The sequence below is a fragment of the Leguminivora glycinivorella genome, chromosome 23 (genome assembly GCF_023078275.1).
Source record: "Leguminivora glycinivorella isolate SPB_JAAS2020 chromosome 23, LegGlyc_1.1, whole genome shotgun sequence".
NCBI lineage: Eukaryota > Metazoa > Arthropoda > Insecta > Lepidoptera > Tortricidae > Leguminivora > Leguminivora glycinivorella.
In genome coordinates, this window is record NC_062993.1 from 5,483,491 (window position 1) to 5,505,791 (window position 22,301).

Sequence of the window (22,301 nt, forward strand, 5' to 3'; positions counted from 1 at the left end):
ATCTAATAAACAGCCCATATGTGTATTGGAGTACTCATTACAAGCAGTGCATAGGCTGTGGCTAGATTACTCTGTGTAAAATTTCTCTCCAAATTCTCCAAATGTAAAAAACTCTATGTTTCCCGTGTGACCACTACCTACTACCCCTAGTTTTAGTTTACACAGTCTAAAATAAACTTTGATGGTAGAAAACCCTACCTCATTATAAATATTTTGTTGTCAGGAAAGTTCTGGATGGACGACGTAGTCTGCGAAGGCACCGAGACATCCCTGAACCACTGTATCTTCAGTGGCTGGGGTTCATCTGACTGCGAGCCTTCTGAAGCTGCCGGCGCCATCTGTAGTGAAACTCCTGTAGCTCTCGTGAAGACAGCAAGGAGAAGTTTAATGGAGACGTTGGAAGCCGATGCTAGGTTGAGGCTGGTTGGTGGGAAGAGGGACAATGAAGGAAGAGTTGAGGTAAGATATCATGGGATTTGATGGGTTTTGTGGCAAGGACGTAACCAACTAATACTTCCAATGCTGCTGGTGCCATCTGTGGTGAAACTCCTGTAATTTTAAAGAAGCCAAGAAGAAATAGTTCAATGGAGATGCTAGATGTCGATGCTAGGCTGAGGCTGGTTGGTGGAAAGAGTCATAATGAAGGAATAATTGAGGTAAGATGAGATTCTATGGAGATTGTATCAGGGAGATAACTAACTAATACTGCAGAGCTACTTTAGAGCCTTCTGAAGCTGCTGGCACTATCTGTAGTGAAACTCTTGTAGCTTTAAAGAAGCCAAGAAGAAAAAGTTTAATGGGAACCGATGCCAGGTTGAGGCTAGTTGGTGGGAAGAGTGAAAATGAAGGAAGAGTTGAAGTAATATATGAGAATCTATAGACTTTGTATCAAGAAACAAGGGCTACTTTAGAGCATTCTGATGCTGCTGGTGCTATCTGTCGTGAAACTCCTGTAGCTTTGGCGAAGCCAGCAAGGAGAAACTTGATGGAGACACTGGAAGCTGATGTTTCGTTGAGGATGGTTGGTGGGAAGAAGTACAATGAAGGAAGAGTTGAGGTAAGCATTAACTTAAGATGTCTGTCAGTAATGAAATAAATGAACCGTCAAAGAAACGGGAGCTTTTTTGAAAAACATTTTGGCAAAAGGTACCTATGGCAAAATATTCAAATTTTTAGAACGTCAGATCTATTATTATTTGACTAATTTCTTTCGGTGATATAATATGTAAGACATTGTTTATCTTACACAGACTTTAATATCAGTCACTCTCTATCTTAAAAAACTTAGTCATGCCACCAAAAAACTTGTGTATTATTTTATCTTATCTTAGCCAAAACTAGAACTACAAACTTGTCTTTTTCACGGCCCTGATAAATTACCAACACAAGGTATTGACCAACACAAAAACAAACTAACTTTTACCGATAATTCTAATAAGTACAGCACTTAACCCGTTAATCATTGGAAGTTCCGAAGAAACTCCGTTGCGATGACAAAGTCAACTTAACCCTTTGCCTACTGAGGCATTAAGGATGACATTTTAAAAGGAAAGCTTTCGGAGAGTGTTTAGTTAAGAGTGTAAACTTAGTAAAATATTTTATTAAAGGTATTGAATTGAAGGACATTCCATTTAAATAGGTACAAGTTAACAAGTTTCTTGTATTTGTCATATACGATAAGAATGTTGAATGATTCACGGTTATTTTCAATAGACTTATATTGACCGGGATATAGACCGTGATTACCTTTTTGATTTTTGTCGAGCTCCCGATATTTCGACGCAGTTGCATGCATCATGATCACGGAAAACTAACGAAGGCGGGTGGATGTTAAAGTTGCATAGACAGCGCCCGATCTACCCTTCGCGCGCGTCGGCTGTGTTCACTTTCAGCGTTACCACTAGTCGCATTCACACTCGATGGTCTATCCAAACACACTACACTCACAGTGTCACTACGTCATATACATTTGTCATATACGGTTTTTTCCTATTTTGTTACCATTTTCTATGGAAAAGTGCTCGTGTGTCTGAGTACAATTGACCTAAAATTCCCCAAAAATATAAAAAAAAACACAATGGCAAAAAAAGATGGATGGAATGTGTGAACAATGATATGAGAGTGAAAGGTGTTAGTATGGAAATGACGGCTGATAGAGAGGAATGGAGGAAGATGATCTTCTGGGCCGACCCCAAATAATGGGAACAGGGCAAGAGAATGATGATGATTAATGGCAAAAAAAGAAATTATCGGCCCGCTAGGTGAGTCCTCGGTTAGTAGGCGCTTTTCTCCGTAAAAATCCAAATCTGGATCCAGCTTGGACCCTTTGACTCGATCCAGAGACGCGCTGTACGAATTGTCGACGATCCCAAACTCACGGGCGGTATTGAAGTCTAAGGAGGGACTCCGCCTCCTTATGTGTGTTCTATCGCCTGTACAATGGGTTGTGTTCTGAAGAACTGTTTGACATGATGCCAACGGCCACTTTTCATCATCGCACCGCTCGCCATCGACAAGGCGATCATCCACACACCTTACAACCTAAATGGTCGCGCACCGTACGGTTTCAGAGGAATTTCCTCCCACGAACGCTCCGGCTGTGGAATGAGCTCCCTGTCGAGGTATTCCCGATGAACTACAGTACGGGGTCCTTCAAAAAAGGAGTGTACAAGTTTCTAATGGGTCGGCAACGCGCACGTGACACCCCTTGAGTTGCGGGCATCCATAGGTTGCGGTGACCGCTTTCCATCAGGCGGGCCGTATACCTGTTTGCCACCGACGTGGTATAAAAAAAAAATACTAAAAACCACAAACCTCGTAGCGTAGGTAGGTACCTACCCACAACCATACGTAACTACGAAACATTACTTACATGTTTTTAAGTTTTTATTGTTTTAATGTGTTATTGAATGTTTTTAATTTAAAAAAAATAGCGCTTCTGAAAAAAAAATACAAATACAAATCGTTCATTTCCCAAACAATATGTGTCTATATTACATCTTTCAAAATTGATCATAACTTTACAAGAACATAATTTACATAATTATATAAGAAACTAAGACTAAACTTAAAAGCTAGCTAATGTCTAAAATAGGCCCTTGAGGTATTGTACCAAGGATACTAGCGACATTTGCCATTTGTGGCGAAGCGTCTATTTGAGGTAACTGGTGACCGAAGAGCTAGCGACTTCCTCGCACAACGTATCAGCATTGCGATACAGCGAGGAAATGTCGCTAGTATCCTTGGTACAATGCCCCAAATCCTATTTACTTTGACTACAATTAGGTTTCAAGGTCTGATGATGAAGCCGAAAGATATGAACTGGAACTACATGATGGAACATCGTATCATAGCTGTTTTTGGGTTTCTTAGAAAAGTCTTGTAATGAACTTTGACTACAATTAGGTTTCAAGGTCTGATGATGAAGCCGAAAGATATGAACTGGAACTACATGATGGAACATCGTATCATAGCTGTTTTTGGGTTTCTTAGAAAAGTCTTGTAATGAACTTTGACTACAATTAGGTTTCAAGGTCTGATGATGGAGCCGGAAGATATGAACTGGAACTACATGATGGAACATCGTATCATAGCTGTTTTTGGGCTTCTTAGAAAAGCCTTGTAATGAACTATGACTACGATTAGGTTTCAAGGCCTGATGATGGTGCCGGAAGATATGAACAGAAAAAAGGGGGGGGCTCGAGGGGGAAGCATGAAAGAAAGATCAACGTTGTATTTAAAATAAGTTGGGTTAAGGTTTTCTTGTGATCCTTAAAAGTAAAGAAAAGGGGGCTCGGGGGCGAAGCCCCCGCATGAAAGAAAGATCAACGTAGTATTTAGAATAAGTTGGGTTAGCGTTTTCTTGTGACCTTTAAGAGCAAACAAAGGGGGCTCGGGGCGAAGCCCCCGCATGAAAGAAAGATTAACGTAGTTTTTAAAATAAGTTGGGTTAGCGTTTTCTTGTGACCTTTAAGAGCAAACAAAGGGGGCTCGGGGGCGAAGCCCCCGCATAAAAGAAAGATCAACGTTGTATTTAAAATAAGTTGGGTTAGCGTTTTCTTGTGACCTTTAAGAGCAAACAAAGGGAGGCTCGGGGGCGAAGCCCCCGCATGAAAGAAAGATCAACGTTGTATTTAAAATAAGTTGGTTTAGGGTTTTCTTGTGACCTTTCAGAGCAAACAAAGGGGGCTCGGGGGTCAAGCCCCCGCATGAAAGAAAGATCGACGTAGTATTTAGAATAAGTTGGGTTAGCGTTTTCTTGTGACCTTTAAGAGCAAACAAAGGGGGCTCGGGGGCGAAGTCCCCGCATGAAAGAAAGATCAACGTAGTATTTAAGATAAGTTGGGTTAGCGTTTTCTTGTGACCTTTAAGAGCAAACAAAGGGGGCTCGGGGGCGAAGCCCCCGCATAAAAGAAAGATAAACGTTGTATTTAAAATAAGTTGGGTTGGGGTTTTCCTGTTACCCTTAAGAGTAACGAAAAGAGGGTCTCGGGGCGAAGCCCCCGCATAAAAGAAAGATTAACGTAGTATTTAAAATAAGTTGGGTTAGCGTTTTCTTGTGACCTTTCAGAGCAAACAAAGGGGGCTCGGGGGCGAAACCCCCGCATGAAAGAAAGAACAACGTAGTATTTAGAATAAGTTGGGTTAAGGTTTTCTTGTGATCCTTAAGGGTAAAGAAAAGGGGGCTCGGGGGTGAAGCCCCCGCATAAAAGAAAGATAAACGTTGTATTTAAAATAAGTTGGGTTAGGGTTTTCTTGTTACCCTTAAGAGTAACGAAAAGGGGGCTCGGGGGCGAAGCCCCCGCATAAAAGAAAGATTAACGTAGTATTTAAAATAAGTTGGGTTAGCGTTTTCTTGTGACCTTTCAGAGCAAACAAATGGGGGCTCGGGGGCGAAGCCCCCGCATGAAAGAAAGAACAACGTAGTATTTAGAATAGGTTGGGTTAAGGTTTTCTTGTGATCCTTAAGAGTAAAGAAAAGGGGGGCTCGGGGGGCGAAGCCCCCGCATGAAAGAAAGATCAACGTAGTATTTAGAATAAGTTGGGTTAGCGTTTTCTTGTGACCTTTAAGAGCAAACAAAGGGGGCTCGGGGGCGAAGTCCCCCGCATGAAAGAAAGATCAACGTAGTATTTAAGATAAGTTGGGTTAGCGTTTTCTTGTGACCTTTAAGAGCAAACAAAGGGGGGCTCGGGGGGCGAAGCCCCCCGCATGAAAGAAAGATCAACGTAGTATTTAAGATTAGTTGGGTTAGCGTTTTCTTGTGACCTTTAAGAGCAAACAAAGGGGGGCTCGGGGGGCGAAGCCGGGCATAAAAGAAAGATAAACGTTGTATTTAAAATAAGTTGGGTTAGGGTTTTCCTGTTACCCTTAAGAGTAACGAAAAGGGGGCTCGGGGGCGAAGCCCCCGCATAAAAGAAAGATTAACGTAGTATTTAAAATAAGTTGGGTTAGCGTTTTCTTGTGACCTTTCAGAGCAAACAAGGGGGGCTCGGGGGCGAAGCCCCCCGCATGAAAGAAAGATCAACGTTGTATTTAAAATAAGTTGGTTCAGGGTTTTCTTGTGGGGTGTGTAATGATTGGTATAACTTTTTTTGGTATAATAACATTTGATATAACAACATTTCGTATATATTTAAAGGATATAATCACTCATTTGACATAATTAACATTTGGTATAACCACAAAATATCTACTTTTATTTTGTATTATCATTATTTCGTATAACACTTATTTATAATAACCGTTATATGGTATAACTATCTATTGATATACGACTAGTATAATATAACTAGCAAACAGTATAAAACACATCATGAATTAATTTTATTCTTTTTTTGAAGGGATCACAGTTCTAACCTAACCTAACCTACTTTTCTGATAGCAGTACATATGTTTAAGGGTCAAAGTTCTAACCTAACCTAACCTATTTTTCTGGTAGCAGCGCGTTGTGTGTAGGGGTCACAGTTCTAACGTAATCTACTTACCAGAGTAAATGATGGATCTAATTTATTGTACAATTGTTTTTTATTTTAACTGTGCTTTAGAAAGAATTTGTGTTATACAATTTATTTATTATCGGAAATAAACATTATACATAAAGTATGTTATAATAAATGTTATTCGAAAAAATGATCATTATATTAAATAAGAATTATACAATTTGTTAGTATATTTTGTTTTTATATGATTCAATAATTATATCAAATGATCGTTATAACGACTAAAAATATATCAAAAAAAGTTATATCGATCAATACGCACCCTTTCTTGTGACCTTTCAGAGCAAACAAAGGGGGGCTCGGGGGGCCAAGCCCCCCGCATGAAAGAAAGATCAACGTAGTATTTAAGATAAGTTGGGTTAGCGTTTTCTTGTGACCTTTAAGAGCAAACAAAGGGGGGTTCAGGGGGCGAAGTCCCCGCATGAAAGAAAGATCAACGTAGTATTTAAGATAAGTTGGGTTAGCGTTTTCTTGTGACCTTTAAGAGCAAACAAAGGGGGCTCGGGGGGCGAAGCCGGGCATAAAAGAAATATAAACGTAGTATTTAAAATAAGTTGGGTTAGCGTTTTCTTGTGACCTTTAAGAGCAAACAAAGGGGGGCTCGGGGGGCGAAGCCCCCCGCATAAAAGAAAAATAAACGTTGTATTTAAAATAAGTTGGGTCAGGGTTTTCCTGTTACCCTTAAGAGTAACGAAAAGGGGGCTCGGGGGCGAAGCCCCCGCATAAAAGAAAGATTAACGTAGTATTTAAAATAAGTTGGGTTAGCGTTTTCTTGTGACCTTTCAGAGCAAACAAAGGGGGGCTCGGGAGGCGAAGCACCCCGCATGAAAGAAAGAACAACGTAGTATTTAGAATAAGTTGGGTTAAGGTTTTCTTGTGATCCTTAAGGGTAAAGAAAAGGGGGGCTCGGGGGGCGAAGCCCCCCGCATGAAAGAAAGATCAACGTAGTATTTAGAATAAGTTGGGTTAGCGTTTTCTTGTGACCTTTCAGAGCAAACAAAGGGGGGCTCGGGGGGCGAAGCCCCCCACATGAAATAAAGAATAACGTAGTATTTAGAATAAGTTGGGTTAGCGTTTTCTTGTGACCTTTAAGAGCAAACAAAGGGGGGCTCGGGGGGCAAAGCCCCCCGCATGAAAGAAAGATCAACGTAGTATTTAAGATAAGTTGGGTTAGCGTTTTCTTGTGACCTTTAAGAGCAAACAAAGGGGGGCTCGGGGGGCGAAGCCCCCGCATAAAAGAAAGATCAACGTTGTATTTAAAATAAGTTGGTTTAGCGTTTTCTTGTGATCTTTAAGAGCAAACAAAGGGGGGCTCGGGGGGCGAAGCCCCCGCACGAAAGAAAGATCAACGTTGTATTTAAAATAAGTTGGTTTAGGGTTTTCTCGTGACCTTTCAGAGCAAACAAAGGGGGCTCGGGGGGCCAAGCCCCCCGCATGAAAGAAAGATCAACGTAGTATTTAGAATAAGTTGGGTTAGCGTTTTCTTGTGACCTTTAAGAGCAAACAAAGGGGGGCCCCGGGGGCGAAGCCCCGCATGAAAGAAAGATCAACGTAGTATTTAAGATAAGTTGGGTTAGCGTTTTCTTGTGACCTTTAAGAGCAAACAAAGGGGGCTCGGGGGGCGAAGCCTCCGCATAAAAGAAAGATCAACGTTGTATTTAAAATAAGTTGGGTAATGGTTTTCCTGTGACCCTTAAGAGCAAATAAAGGGGGCTCGGCAAAAAAGAAATACTTAAATTTTGTTTGAATTAGTTGAAATGTGACAATATTTTCTAATCGAGTCAAACAAAATCCCACTAGCTGAGAGCTTCAAAACAATGTATGGCGAAAGTATGTCTCTCTAATGTCTTCAAAAAGTCCGCGATGGCACATGTCTATATTGTCTATCTTTTACGGATAACTTACTAGGTATAAACATTTTTATGATAATACCGTAATAAGAAGGTAGCCGCTAGTTATTATTAAGTAGCAATTAGCAATAAGTACACGTTAAGCCACAAATGGCATGTAAAATCCGCCTACTTGAAATAAATTTATGTATAAATGTTAAAAGTATTTCATTATTAATGACTAAAAAGTATAAAATAAATTAATAGTTTAAAAAACACTATAAAACACGCTTTTATAAATGCACGTAAAAGCCAAAAATAAATTATGGATCGTTCAAGTTGTCTCTATTTGTGAGCTGAAGTTTAAAAACTATGTGCTTTTAATTATAATATTTGATTATAAAAGCGTGGGGCACTGGAACAGGAAAGACTTTCTTGTAAACAAATACTAATCCGAACTTCCTGGCGAATGAAGTTGCATAAGAACATAACGTTTACATATGCCGCCTAAGGGTTACCAAAGAGAACCAAAGATATCTCGTCCACGAACAAGAACTCTGCATCCTGTCACTGTAGACACTTTCCCCATTTGTACTTTGATTACCGGAAAAAAGCGGCGTTCTAAGTGTCGGTGACTGTCGACTCTCCTCGCTACTAGCGCATATTTTGTCTGAGTTCGACAAACTGGTACCTACTTTGAACACTGACTTTTAATTGATTTGACTGTTTAATGTAGAACCTACTAGTGATGCTGCAACTCCAGTTAGCGCGTCAATCTGTGTAACCTCCTTCCCGTAACATAGCATAATTTGATTTAGCAGCAAGTTATACAAAAAGTCTTTCCTGTTCCAGCGCCCCACGCTTTTACAATCAAATATTATAATTAAAAGCACATAGTTTTTAAACTTCAGCTCACAAATAGAGACAACTTGAACGATCCATAATTTATTTTTGGCTTTTACGTGCATTTATAAAAGCGTGTTTTATAGTGTTTTTTAAACTATTAATTTTTTAGACATTAGCTAGCTTTTAAATTTAGTCTTTGAAATAGCTTAACATAAATTACATTTTTGCAATGAAACTTGTATCCGTCGTGAACCCCAAACTAGGAGCAGCCTGTATCTCAGGAGCATAAACTCACGCCTGTATTCCCAAAATGGGTAGGCAGAGCATATGAAACTGCTTAATTTTCAGTGCCACAAGCAATAAGGGATTGAAAGAAAACGGAATTGAGATATTGCAGTGACAGGTTGCAGGCCTTGAGTTGCTGGCGTCCATAGGTTACGGTGACCGTTTTCCATCAGGCGGACCGTATGCTTGTTTGTTACCGACGTAGTATAAAAATATATAAATATCAAGAGAGGAAAACAAGGACTAGTTTTGTAAGGAATGCGATTTTCTACTCTTTCCTAAACTTTCGGTTTAATATTCGGCAATAACTTGCTACAAACATTGTCTCGGTAAACATCTTTCTTGGAATTATTATGTTGGCAGAAGCTGTTGATATTTTGTGTGTGTTCTCGATAGTAATTATATTAACAAACAAACGAGCAAACAAGCAATATGGTACATAGTCAGGCCTCGTAGCCGAATGGCATTTCTCCGACGCCAAACGAAAGCGATAGTACGCAAGCGCAGATATCTACTAGCGCTTCGTTTCGTGAGCGATTGTGCCATTCGGCTAGCCACCCTGATGCGCAAACGCTCACGATAATAGCATTATTATAGCTAGCTATCTCTATCGATCTTTCGTATTGGCGCGACAGAGCCAGATTGCTTTTCGATCGGCGTCTAGCGTCAACTATTGTCATTTCGGCTAGGCCGGTAGGATAAGTTGTTTGTTTTATTAGGTTAGTTAAATTCGACATTTATTTGACTAATCTAATAAATTCATAGGGTTTTCTGTAGATACATAGTGAGGCCATAAACTAAAATATTTAAGTAATTCAGTTTTTGATAAATTCCAGAGCTTAATTTCCAAAAACTCAAACTACACGGTGAAACTTCACTGTATGCTGACGACACCTGCATTTTTTACTTTGGTCATTCGCTAGAAAATATGTTAGTGCTTGCTCAAGAAGACCTTGATAATATACACATATGGTTTCAATGCAACTTACTTAGACCGTTTTCACATTATCCGATCCGATATCGGATGTCGGAAGGATTTCAATAGAAAAAATCCAAGATGGCGCCTGTGATGTATGGGATATCGGTCCGACATCCGATATCGGATCGGATAATGTGAAAACGCACTTACAGTCAATATATCAAAAACGTCTTATGTCATATTTCAAATCCAAAAATATGAAAATTTATATCCATATTGATCTAAACATAAATAACATTAAGCTAAAACATTCTTCTGAAGAAAAATATCTAGGATTGATTTTGGATAGTAATCTCACATGGAAACCCCACATTGCTAAAATTCGATCCAAATTATCATCCCTCCTGGGATCACTTCGCGGCATTGTAAAATGTCTTCCGCGCCAAATTAGGTATAATATTTATAATTCACTTGTCATATCGCATCTAGATCATTTCATAGAAATATGGGGACACGCGGCCAAAACTACTCTAAAGGATCTTCAAGTAATACAAAATAAAATTATCAAGACACTGGTCCACTACGATTTCCTTACATACACTAAAAAAAATATATGCAGAAACTAAAATTATATCTCTTAATCAAATATATAATTAAAAAAGACCATTTAGAATCACTGTGAAACAGTTTTTCATCTAACAGAGAAAAAGGACGCTGTAGACTTCGTTAGGGCTAACGCAGACCATTTAGTGTGATTTAGTAGTACAGCCATCTTGGATTCGCTTTTTGTGGGGGCCCCGCACCGTCTGCCGGAAATAAAAAAAAATATGGCACCAAAAATATAAAATTTGACCCTGGCGGGTGTTGCCTCTGCGTGTGTCCCATGATACGGGCAAGGGAGCACGATTATATAATAAGATACCTAATAATATAAAAGAATCTCAGACCATGAAAATTTTTAAAACTAACCTAAAAACATATGTTCTAAATAACATCTCTATAATCCAAACCTAAATGCGGCCCTGGCGAGCTGCCGATCGAGCGCGCTTATCAGTATCCAGTGCAGTTGTACAGCGGTGCGCATATGAATTATTTTATGTTAACTTATTTCTACCTACTATGTGATTTATTTTATTATTTTGCAATTGATAATCGTTATACTTAGGAATATATACTAAGTTTATTAACATACAATATTAATGTAAATTTGTAAATAGAATTGTCGCCCACGGGTGCAAACTAGCAATTTATAAATATATTTATTTGAAGCATGTATCTCATTAAGTGAAATGTAAATTTCTTTTGAGATTAATAAAATTCTTTAACCACAAAATTGCCTTTTATTGTTTGTACTTGTATACAGAGTGATTCAAATGGTTGTATATTTGACTATCAGAATTTAAAACATTCAATTAATGTCATGGTTATTCAAGTTTCGTCAAAGATTTTGACATGTCTTTGATAAAAATAAAGTTCTAGTCAGATTTTTACATATTTTACGTTGTGGTATTATTTTCAACATCACAACACGCGATTTTTATATGACAAGCTATTTGAATTCTATTTTATTTCATGATTAAATAAAAAGTTGAATATTTCTTTATCCAGATATACTACAAAGGCGAATGGGGCAGCGTCTGCGCAGACGGCTGGTCTTTCTATGAGGCCATTCCCGTCTGCCATCATTTAGGCCTCGGCTTCGCGGCGCAGGCCTCGCAAACTAACGTATTTGGAGCCTCGAAGATAGTCCTTAGCGGCGTGCAGTGTAAAGGGAACGAGAAGAGTCTATTTGAGTGCAGTCATGAAGATATTGGGGAGGTGAAGTGTCCTGGTGGTGTTGGTAAGTTAAAATTGTATTTTTTATGAGTTTATTTAGAGTTTTTGGGTATTTAGGCCTCGGTTTCGCGGCGCAGGCGTCGCAAAGTAATGTGTCTACCACGCCACGAAGATAGTCCTTAGCGGAGTCAGGGATTAGAAGAGTCTGAGTGCAATCATGAAGATATTGGGGAGGTGAAGTGCCCTGGTGATGTTGGTAAGTTAAATTGAAACTTTTGTAGGCTTTTAGGGGTAAATTAGAGGCATTTAGGCCTTCTTGGTTATGTGGCGCAGATAAAAAAGAAACCAAGCTGTTTGGGGCTCCGAAGATCGTGCTATGTTGGTAAGTGGAATTAGAACTTAAATAATAATTTTAAAGTTGAATTATAGTGGTTTTTCGGGTTGTCGACGTTTAGGCATCATTTATGCAGCGGAGGCCTCACAGACCAACGTGATTGAGGCGAATGACAAAAGTCTGTTTCAGTGAAATCTTGATGATTGTCTTAGTGTAGGTATATTCATACTTACCATCACTACATAGTATAAAACAAAGTCGCTTTCTCTGTCCCTATGTCCCTATGTCCCTATGTCCCTATGTATGCTTAAATCTTTAAAACTACGCAACGGATTTTGATGCGGTTTTTTTTAATAGATAGAGTGATTCTAGAGGAAGGTTTACATGTAGGTATAGTACCCGTGCGAAGCCGGGGCGGGTCGCTAGTAATATTATAAATGGGAAAGTGTGTGTGTCTATTTGTTTGTCCGTCTTTCACGGCAAAAAGAAGCGACGAATTGACGTGATTTTTTTAGTGGAGATAGTTGAATGGATGGAAAGGCCTGACATAGGCTCCATTTTGTCTCTTTGTAACCCCCCCAACTTCCCTAAAAGGAGAGTTGAAAATGTGTATGGAGCGTTCTGCAATTTTTTATTTTACAATTTAAAAACCACACGTCTCTCACTATATCCAAAAGCATTATGTCCAGCAAAACCAAATGTAATAAAACACTTTTACCAGAGAGAAGCATTTTTTTTTCTTCAAAACTATCATGAAAAATGTCGTCACTTTTATTGTAGTAACCATTTAATGCTGACTATACCAACAGGTTCCATCTCAAATGACGCGAACAATACCTAGACATTAACCTTAATCGCACTAGTTTATCTTATTTTCTACCTGAGCACACTGAAATATACCTCAAAATTCACTCATCCCGTCCTCCTCAGACTTATGTAAACCTAGTAAAGATAGAAAGATATAGCAAGACTTTTTCTAGAGATTACTGGATCTTGTAGGTTCTTCAATAGTCTAGTCACTGGTCTCACTAAAAGCGATTAAACTATCGTCGATAGAAACGACGAGAGACATACATATGTAGTTTGCTTTTCTTTTTACCCGACTACGGCAACGCAAAAGGAGGGTTATGATTTTGACCGGTATGTATGTGGGTATGTATGTATGTATGTATGTATGTTCATCTGTTCCCTCATAACTTCTAAAGTACTCATTAGAATTTGACAAACGATACGTCATTCGAATTGTCTTAATCGTCCGCTGGTTATAGGCTATATGACGTCACCGAAAAGGAAACATGGCGCCCTCTAGAGGTCATAAAGTAACGAAGCAAAAAAATAAAATGAAGTTAGGATGACATGTTGTATATCATTTGAAAGGTCTTGATTACATTTCAAATATGTATATATTATTAGCTTTTATTCCCAGCTTTACTTGATTACACCTGATAATTCATTGATTTCTCGGAAAAATTTACTATTTGCAAATCCGCAACGCCGACTGCGTTTACACAAGAAGGCTTTTGCCAAAGAAACAAATTTGCCTGCTTTGTATATTAATTTTATTAAAGATTTGCAATATTTTTTCGACCTAAAGCTCAATTTCGTACAGCAAATTGTCATGATAAGAACTAGATGAAGTTTGACGCTGTTTTGACATTCTGACGTGTATCATAGACTGCAGGAAACCCTAGACGAATGGTATGTTACGTCATCGTGCCAGAATGACTTTCTACTACGACCATATATTATTGAAAGCTAGTTAATCATCTAAAGTTATTATAATTTTCACAAAGAGAGAAAATACGGTACCACGATACTGATTGCCAGCTATAACTGTCTCTATCAGTATACGGTATGCTTTATGAGGTTGTACATACCGTAGACGCGGTCCTAAATCTACTTAAAGAGTCCTTACAGAGTTACGTCCTAAACCAACTTAAAGAGGCCTTCGGCGCCCTCATAGGCTCATATTTAATGTGTCACGCAGTCCTAAGCTCTAACTTAAAGTGTCAGGCGAAGCCCGGCGCACGCGCACCTAAGCCGGGCGCCTTCGGCGCCCTCTAACTTAAAGTATCGGGCGAAGCCCGACGCACTCGCGCCCAAGCCGGGCGCCTTCGGCGCCCTCTAACTTAAAGTGTCGGGCGAAGCCCGACGCACTCGCTCCCAAGCCGGGCGCCTTCGGCGCCCTCAAACATAAAGTGTCGGGCGAAGCCCGACGCACGCGGTCCTAAGCCGGGCGCCTTCGGCGCCCTCAAATTTAAAGTGTCGGGCGAAGCCCGACGCACTCGCTCCCAAGCCGGGCGCCTTCGGCGCCCTCTAACTTAAAGTGTCGGGCGAAGCCCGACGCACGCGGTCTAAGCCGGGCGCCGAAGGCGCCCTCAAACTTAAAGTGTCAGGGAAAGCCCGACGCACGCGGTCCTAAGCCGGGCGCCGAAGGCGCCCTCTAACTTAAAGTGTCGGGCGAAGCCCGACGCACTCGCTCCCAAGCCGGGCGCCTTCGGCGCCCTCTAACTTAAAGTGTCGGGCGAAGCCCGACGCACGCGGTCCTAAGTCGGGCGCCGAAGGCGCCCTCAAACTTAAAGTGTCAGGGAAAGCCCGACGCACGCGGTCCTAAGCCGGGCGCCGAAGGCGCCTCTAACCAAAGTGTCGGGCGAAGCCCGACGCACTCGCTCCCAAGCCGGGCGCCTTCGGCGCCCTCTAACTTAAAGTGTCGGGCGAAGCCCGACGCACGCGGTCTAAGCCGGGCGCCAAAGGCGCCCTCAAACTTAAAGTGTCGGGCGTAGCCCGACGCACGCGCTCCTAAGCCGGGCGCCTTCGACACCCTATAACTTAAAGTGGCGGGCAAAGCCCGACGCACGCGGTCCTGAGCTGGGCGCCTTGGCGCCCTCCATCCTAAAGAGTCGGGCGAAGCCCGACGCACTCGCTTCAAGCCGGGCGCCTTCGGCGCCCTCTAACTTAAAGTGTCGGGCGAAGCCCGGACGCACGCGGTCCTAAGTCGGGCGCCGAAGGCGCCCTCAAACTTAAAGTGTCAGGGAAAGCCCGACGCACGCGGTCCTAAGCCGGGCGCCGAAGGCGCCCTCAAACTTAAAGTGTCGGGCGAAGCCCGACGCACTCGCTCCCAAGCCGGGCGCCTTCGGCGCCCTCTAATTTAAAGTGTCGGGCGAAGCCCGACGCACTCGCTGCCAAGCCGGGTGCCTTCGGCGCCCTCTAACTTAAAGTGTCGGGCGAAGCCCGACGCACTCGCTTCCAAGCCGGGCGCAGAAGGCGCCCTCAAACTTAAAGTGTCGGGCGTAGCCCGACGCACGCGCTCCTAAGCCGGGCGCCTTCGACACCCTATAACTTAAAGTGGCGGGTAAAGCTCGACGCACGCGGTCCTGAGCTGGGCGCCAAAGGCACCCTCCATCCTAAAGAGTCGGGCGAAGCCCGACGCACTCGCTCTCAAGCCGGGCACCGAAGGCGCCCTCAAACTTAAAGTGTCGGGCGAAGCCCGACGCACTCGCTCCCAAGCCGGGCGCCTTCGGCGCCCTCTAACTAAAAGTGTCGGGCGAGGCCCGACGCACGCGGTCCTAAGCCAGGCGCCTTCGGCGCCCTCTAACTTACAGTGTCGGGCGAAGCCCGACGCACGCGGTCCTAAACCGGGCGCCTTCGGCGCCCTCAAACTTAAAGTGTCGGCCTGTCGGGCTTCGCCCGACGCACGCGGTCTTAAGCCGGCCGCCTTCAGCGCCCTTATATTTAATAAATAAAATGTAACCCCAAAGTAAGTCAAATAAAAAATAAGTTCAAAAACTAAAACCCGACTACTATAAGTAAAATGTGCTCTAAAAAGTATGAAACAAGATAGAATTAGTTTATGAAATTATCATGCATGATATTCACAGATGTGTATTCTTTTCAATACGTTAATTCAATGTTATAATAAGTTTGTAAATTTTAAATATACTTGCAAAGATGCCGAAGATAACCGTGGTCGTATGCCACTTATGTACTTACCTTTATAATTGTGGCATACGACCACGGTTATCTTCGGCATCTCTGCAAGTATATTTAAAATTTACAAACTTATTATAACATTGAATTAACGTATTGAAAAGAATACACATCTGTGAATATCATGCATGATAATTTCATAAACTAATTCTATCTTGTTTCATACTTTTTAGAGCACATTTTACTTATAGTAGTCGGGTTTTAGTTTTTGAACTTATTTTTTTTAGTTCATGACCTTTTTAACCCCCGACGCAAAAACGACGGGGTGTCATAAGTTTGACGTGTCTGTCTGTGGCATCGTAGCTCCCGAACGGATGAACCTATTTAGATTTAGTTTTCCTTGTTTGAAAGCTGATTTAGTCGATAGTGTTCTTATCCATGTTTCATGAAAATCGGTACACTAAGTCGCGGTCGGGGGTTTTTTCAAAATTTTAATTTTGCGGTTATTGTTTTCTCTCTGCACCATTTGTATGAATATCCGTCTGGCCTATGACTGACTGGTGGAGAATACCTTCTGGCATTAAAACCGACATTTGTACATTTTTGTGTATAAGTAAGTATTTTGTGCAAAGTTTAAGACGATACAGGAGGGCCAATTCTCTATACAAACGCTCTCGACTATTTCCTGCCTGGTTTTTGAAGATAGAGAAATATTTTTTTAACACTGATTATTATTATTTTTATCCGTGTCTGACCGTTTTGATTTTTTTGATATTCTTATTTTTAAAGACGCTAGAGCCCATTAAAAATTTCCAAAAATGGCCTTATTGATTATGGCGCAAAAAAGGTGTGGTATTCAAAATCGGTAACAATAAGCCAAAAAAATTAAACGGTCCGACACAGATTATTTATTTATTTGTTATTCAAATTTTGTTACGATTGATTAAGTTCTTAAGGAGAAAATAGTCAAGCGCGGAACCTCGATTTTAAATATTTTTTCGCAATATATTTTAACTGAGTTGTCCTAAATGGACATTCTTTTTTTCGATAAATCTAATAGTTAAGGCACTGGTCCCACCGCGAGCTAGTAAGCTATGAGCTATCGGCTATAAAACGAACAAAAGATAAGCACTCCCGTGCAAATAAAAGAGACACGGCGATATTGATAGCTCACCGCTGGGCGAGTAACTATAAACATCGCCGCGTCTCTTTTATTTACGTGGGAGTGCTTATCTTTTGTTCGTTTTTATAGCCGACAGCTCATAGTTTACTAGCTCGCGGTGGGACCAGTGCCTATTTTATTTACTTAAGATGCTACAGGAGCGAAAATGCTAAAATGGAAAGGAGCCCCCCTTTCAGTTTGGTAATTTTAGTTAAATATACTAGTGGTATTAGGCACTGGTCCCACCGCGAGCTAGTAAACTATGAGCTGTCGGCTATAAAAACGAACAAAAGATAAGCACTCCCACGTAAATAAAAGAGACGCGGCGATGTTTATAGTTACTCGCCCAGCGTTGAGCTAAGGTCAGTGTGGGGAAGACCGTCTACCTGGAAAGACCGTCTATTGACTATAACTTTTGTGTTTATATATCTACGCCTCTCACACCTTCGGAGGTATAGCAGTTTTTCATCCTTAATCCATTGGTCTTCAATACATATCCCTAGGACGAACACTACTTAACAATAAACTTGATTCGCGTTTCGAACTCGAACATCGAGTTCAACATGGTTCCGCAAAAAATTAAAATAAAATAGAAGCAGTCGGAATATTTGTATATCATGTATGTAACGTAGTTATTTAATAACCGTTATTTCTGACTAATATTATTATTCTACTCAAAACGCGCTCAATTTCTAGTTTTATGTTCTGAAATATGTAACTTAGAAATTGTGCCTAGTCAGAAAGTCCGGCATAAAAGAGAAAGGCAAGACCGGCATATGATAAACAAGGAGTTGCCAACCTTTTTTAGGCTTTATTGGAAATAAGTCGAGTGTAAACAATGTCAATATATAAGTACGTTTTTGGCTTATGATAGTTGTACCGTTTTTGAATTTAACTTCGAAATACAGTTTTGATAATGATTCGTATGGTGTTACTAAAATCATTCGAAAGTACTAAGTAACAATAAAATATATGTGACATGGTTGTGAAGAATGATAAGAGGTGAACAGAAGTAAGCCTACACTGCATTATTCATCATCATATTTAAGTTGGTAGAATTATCGTAAGCTCTAATGGTTTTTTATTATTTTTGTTTAAGTATATGTAGATTGTGCAACATGCGGCGACAAATATTTCAAAAGAGAGTAGGGTTTCAAGTTGGTCATTATTTTTATAATCAGCATTACCCAACAGGGACCGTATGGGTACCCTTTAAAACGGTTTTGACACTTTTGACCGACTATTTTACGGCTACCCGACCGCTAATTGACATTGCTGTCTGTCACTTTGACAAAAAGTCATCATGGGTGTCGTCAAATATGTTTTCAGGGGTACTGATTTCTAAATTAATGACCAATTTAGAATTTGACTTTGCTGACTGTCACTTTGACACAAAATTCGCCATGGGTGTCATCAATAGGTTTTCGGGGGTGGTAGCTCAGGTAGGTGGTAACTCTGGTAGTAACTATAGAAAAACCAAGCATTGCTAAGAAATGTTACCAAACCAATTCACGTATCTTAATATCCTATTTACCTTTTCTTAATGAAAAAGTTTCAAAAACAGATAAGTAGTTGGATTTATATGAGCCTATTGTATCGCAGGTGTTCGTTGGAAAAACAGTATTATGCAATATCTGGACCTGAAAAGAAAAGGTTATGAACCCCATCTACGGGACTTATGCCGGTCTTGCCTTATAAATAGAAAAATGCTTATATGTTCAAAATTTCAACGTTATTTTATTAATTATCTAGCACAATCTTCCCTGTTATTACGTAAAATAACAATGATCATGATTTTGGAACCTAGTCTCATATGAAATTACGCGACAACAAGCACTAGACGGTCTTTCCGTACTCATCGCGGGAGGACGGTCAACCCGCCGAGCCTTATAAAATGTGATTTTTATCACTTAAAAGTACCTTATTTCACCAAAATATTATAAAAGCTTTGTAAAATATAATATTTGCTATCTCATAGGACCATGCGCATTACGCCAGACTACATTAATTATAGAGTTTTATCCACTCAAACTTTATTTCAAATAAACTATGCCGGTCTTGCCCGCACTGACCTTATCAATATCGCCGTGTCTCTTTTATTTGCACGGGAGTGCTTATCTTTTGTTCGTTTTATAGCCGATAGCTCATAGCTTACTAGCTCGCGGTGGGACCAGTGCCTAGTCAGTAGGCCTAGCACATGATGGCCGCGAGAGTATGTCGCCGCGAGATAGACTACCCGTCCTTATGTCATTAATACAGTTAGAAGAAGACGTGTCATCTATCTCGCGGCGACATACTCTCGCGGCCATCATATGCTAGGCCTACAGGACATTTAAGGTGGATAATAGCGTTAATAAATTTACGTTGATTTAAGGCAGTGTTTATAAACAACATTAAACATGATATATTATTACTGTGGGTGACATAATAGAGGCTGGTGTCATAATATGCCATTATACACGGTGTAAGATAAGAAAACCGAAAGATTTTAAATACGCATTTCTGAGGGCAAAATAAAGATAAAATGTTATATGACGTCAAGCAAATTTCGCCAAATTTTTTTTTCTGTAATTTTTGTTTGTTTCTTTTTGTATGTATTTTCACATTAAAAGTAAATGTTATGCGTAAACCACCTAAAATAAAAAAAATTACAATTATTTAAAAAAAAAATTTTTTTTCGCAATTATCTAAAATAAAAAAAATACAATTATTAAAAAAAAATTTTTTTCGCAATGATTTACTAGTTATATTTTGACATCTATCAATGAGGATAGTTAGATTATATCCAATAACGGCATCATCGCCATTAATACAGCGTTTTGCTCTGAGAAATAACAAATAATTGTTTTTTTTTAATGCTTATTATTTTGAAACTAGGCAACATTCAAGAAAGTTTATAATTATGATATTGTACTCTTCTAATATGATGAGGAATACGCTGTTAATTATTAGGTTTCCTCGTGTTATGATGTTACACCGTGTATATGGTCCGACCTGCACTATTTTACGACGTGAATATTATTGGGAAACTTTGGCTATGAAACGTATTCCCGGCATTCTCCCCAGCTCATAGGAGCCTGGGGTCCGCTTTGACAACTAATCCCGAGATTTGGCGTACGCGCTAGTTTACGAATCTGACTTTCCAACTTGAAGGGTAACTAGGCCTTATTGGGATTCGTGCGGTTTCCTCACGATGTTTTACTTCACTGTGAAACTGACTTCTAAAACATAAGAAATTTTGTCTATTTTGGATAATATAAGGTACAGCGGGGCGAATATCGACTGGGGGGTCATTATAACTGATCCATTTTTTCTAGGGATGTACCGACTATTGATTTGGCCGACTAGGCCGACTACCGACTAGTCGGCTCTTGGGTGGCGATCAGTCGGCCGACTAGTCGGCTAGTCGGCCAGAACATAATTTTCGATAAATTCACATTTTGAATGTCATTTTTGGTCCTTCGTTCGCGCTTTTCATGTTTTTTTACAGATGTTCAAAGGTTCATGACAATATTTATATACATTTTCCATTTTTAACAACCGGCTTGGCTTAGTGGGTAGTGATCCTGCCTATGAAGTCGATAATCCTAGGTAGGAAATTTATTTCTGTGTTGATAACAGATATTTGTTGTTTTGACAAGAAAAAGGAATTACTAATAGCTACATAATACAACCATAATTTCCAGCTGGTAATTTAATTTTGTATTGTTTTTCTATCACTAATGAAGTGCCGACTAATCGGCCCTTTTTGCCGACTAGTCGCCGACTAATCGCCGACTACAAATGTGGCCGGATAGTCGGCTTTCCCGACTAGTTGGCGACTAGTCGGTACATCCCTATTTTTTTCCATTATTACACTACTAAGTTGAGTTCCACATGTATCCACTGAACACGCGTGCCATATGTAACCAGTGGATACTTTTTGACGACCAGTGGCCTAGCGGGTAGTGACCCTGCCTGCTAAGCCGCGGTCCCGGGTTCGAATCCCGGTAAGGGCATTTATTTGTGTGATGAGCACAGGTATTTGTTCCTGAGTCATGGATGTTTTCTATGTATGTATTTGTATATTATATATAGAATATATGTGCCACTAAGGCCTTCTAAAACTGCTAAAAACAATAGAAAACCATGGATCGGTCCTGCCATATTAAAAATGATAAAAGAAAAAACAAAGTTGTGGGATGCATATATGCTCAATAAAACTAATGAGAACTATAGTCGATATCGGGTAATTAATAACAGTATTACCTCAGCTATGCGACATGCCAGACGGAGTTATGAAAAAGGAGTTCTAGACCGGGGACCTAAGTCACTGTACAGTTATGTCAGAAAGCAACTTTCATCTAAAGTAGCCGTCCCACCTTCGCTTAGAGATGATCTTACCCAGCAGGTAATAAATAACTGTCATGAAGTAGCAAATATATTTGCCAAACAATTTGAGAAGTCGTATGTTCGCGAACCGCTGAATGGACTAATGCCTGAAGTAAATGTAGCCAGAGTTAACAACTCTATTGAAAATGTTGAGTTCACACCGGATTTAGTTAGTAAAGCGATCTTGAGTTTCGACGAAAGTTCATCAATGGGACCTGATGAAATACCTGCAGTTTTGTTAAAGAGATGTATAAAGTGCCTTGCACCTCAATTATCCCATATAATGACATTATCACTTAGAGAACAGAGATTGCCCCCTGATTGGAAAAATGCCAACGTAACGCCTATTTATAAGAAAGGAGACAAACTGGTGGCAGGAAATTACCGACCAATAAGCCTCACTTGTATAGCCTGTAAAGCAATGGAAAAAATTATAACATGTGAATTGAGAAACTTCATTGCAAGAGAGCAGATCATTGTCGACGAACAACATGGTTTTACGCCAAAGAGATCAACAGTAACTAACCTGTTATGTTGTGTTGACAAGTGGACAAGCAGCTGGAATGAAAAGATACCGACGGATGTTATATACCTGGATTATGAAAAGGCATTCGACCGCGTCCCGATAAACCGACTGCTCGTCAAGTTGGACCACTTTGGAATTCGCGGAAAATTGCTCAACTGGATAAAAGACTTTTTGACGGGCAGGAAGTTTCGGGTACGAGTTGGAGAGCACCTCTCGGACCCGCATGACGTCCACAGTGGGGTTCCGCAAGGTTCAGTGCTTGGACCAATGCTGTTTGGGATTTTCTTGACAGATCTCAGACAAGTTGTAGAGTCAGATTTGTTTTT

General features: G+C 40.4%; 1 protein-coding gene across 1 annotated transcript in view; it reads left to right on the forward strand.

The window, feature by feature from the left end:
- The window catches only part of LOC125238197 (lysyl oxidase homolog 2-like), a 71,198-nt gene that overhangs the window by 7,190 nt on the left and 41,707 nt on the right, over positions 1 to 22,301 (forward strand). The window contains exons 4-6 of the mRNA XM_048145469.1: positions 224 to 459; positions 881 to 1,057; positions 11,488 to 11,719. Coding sequence (XP_048001426.1) covers positions 224 to 459; positions 881 to 1,057; positions 11,488 to 11,719 — 645 coding nt within the window. The remainder of the gene's footprint in view (positions 1 to 223; positions 460 to 880; positions 1,058 to 11,487; positions 11,720 to 22,301) is intronic.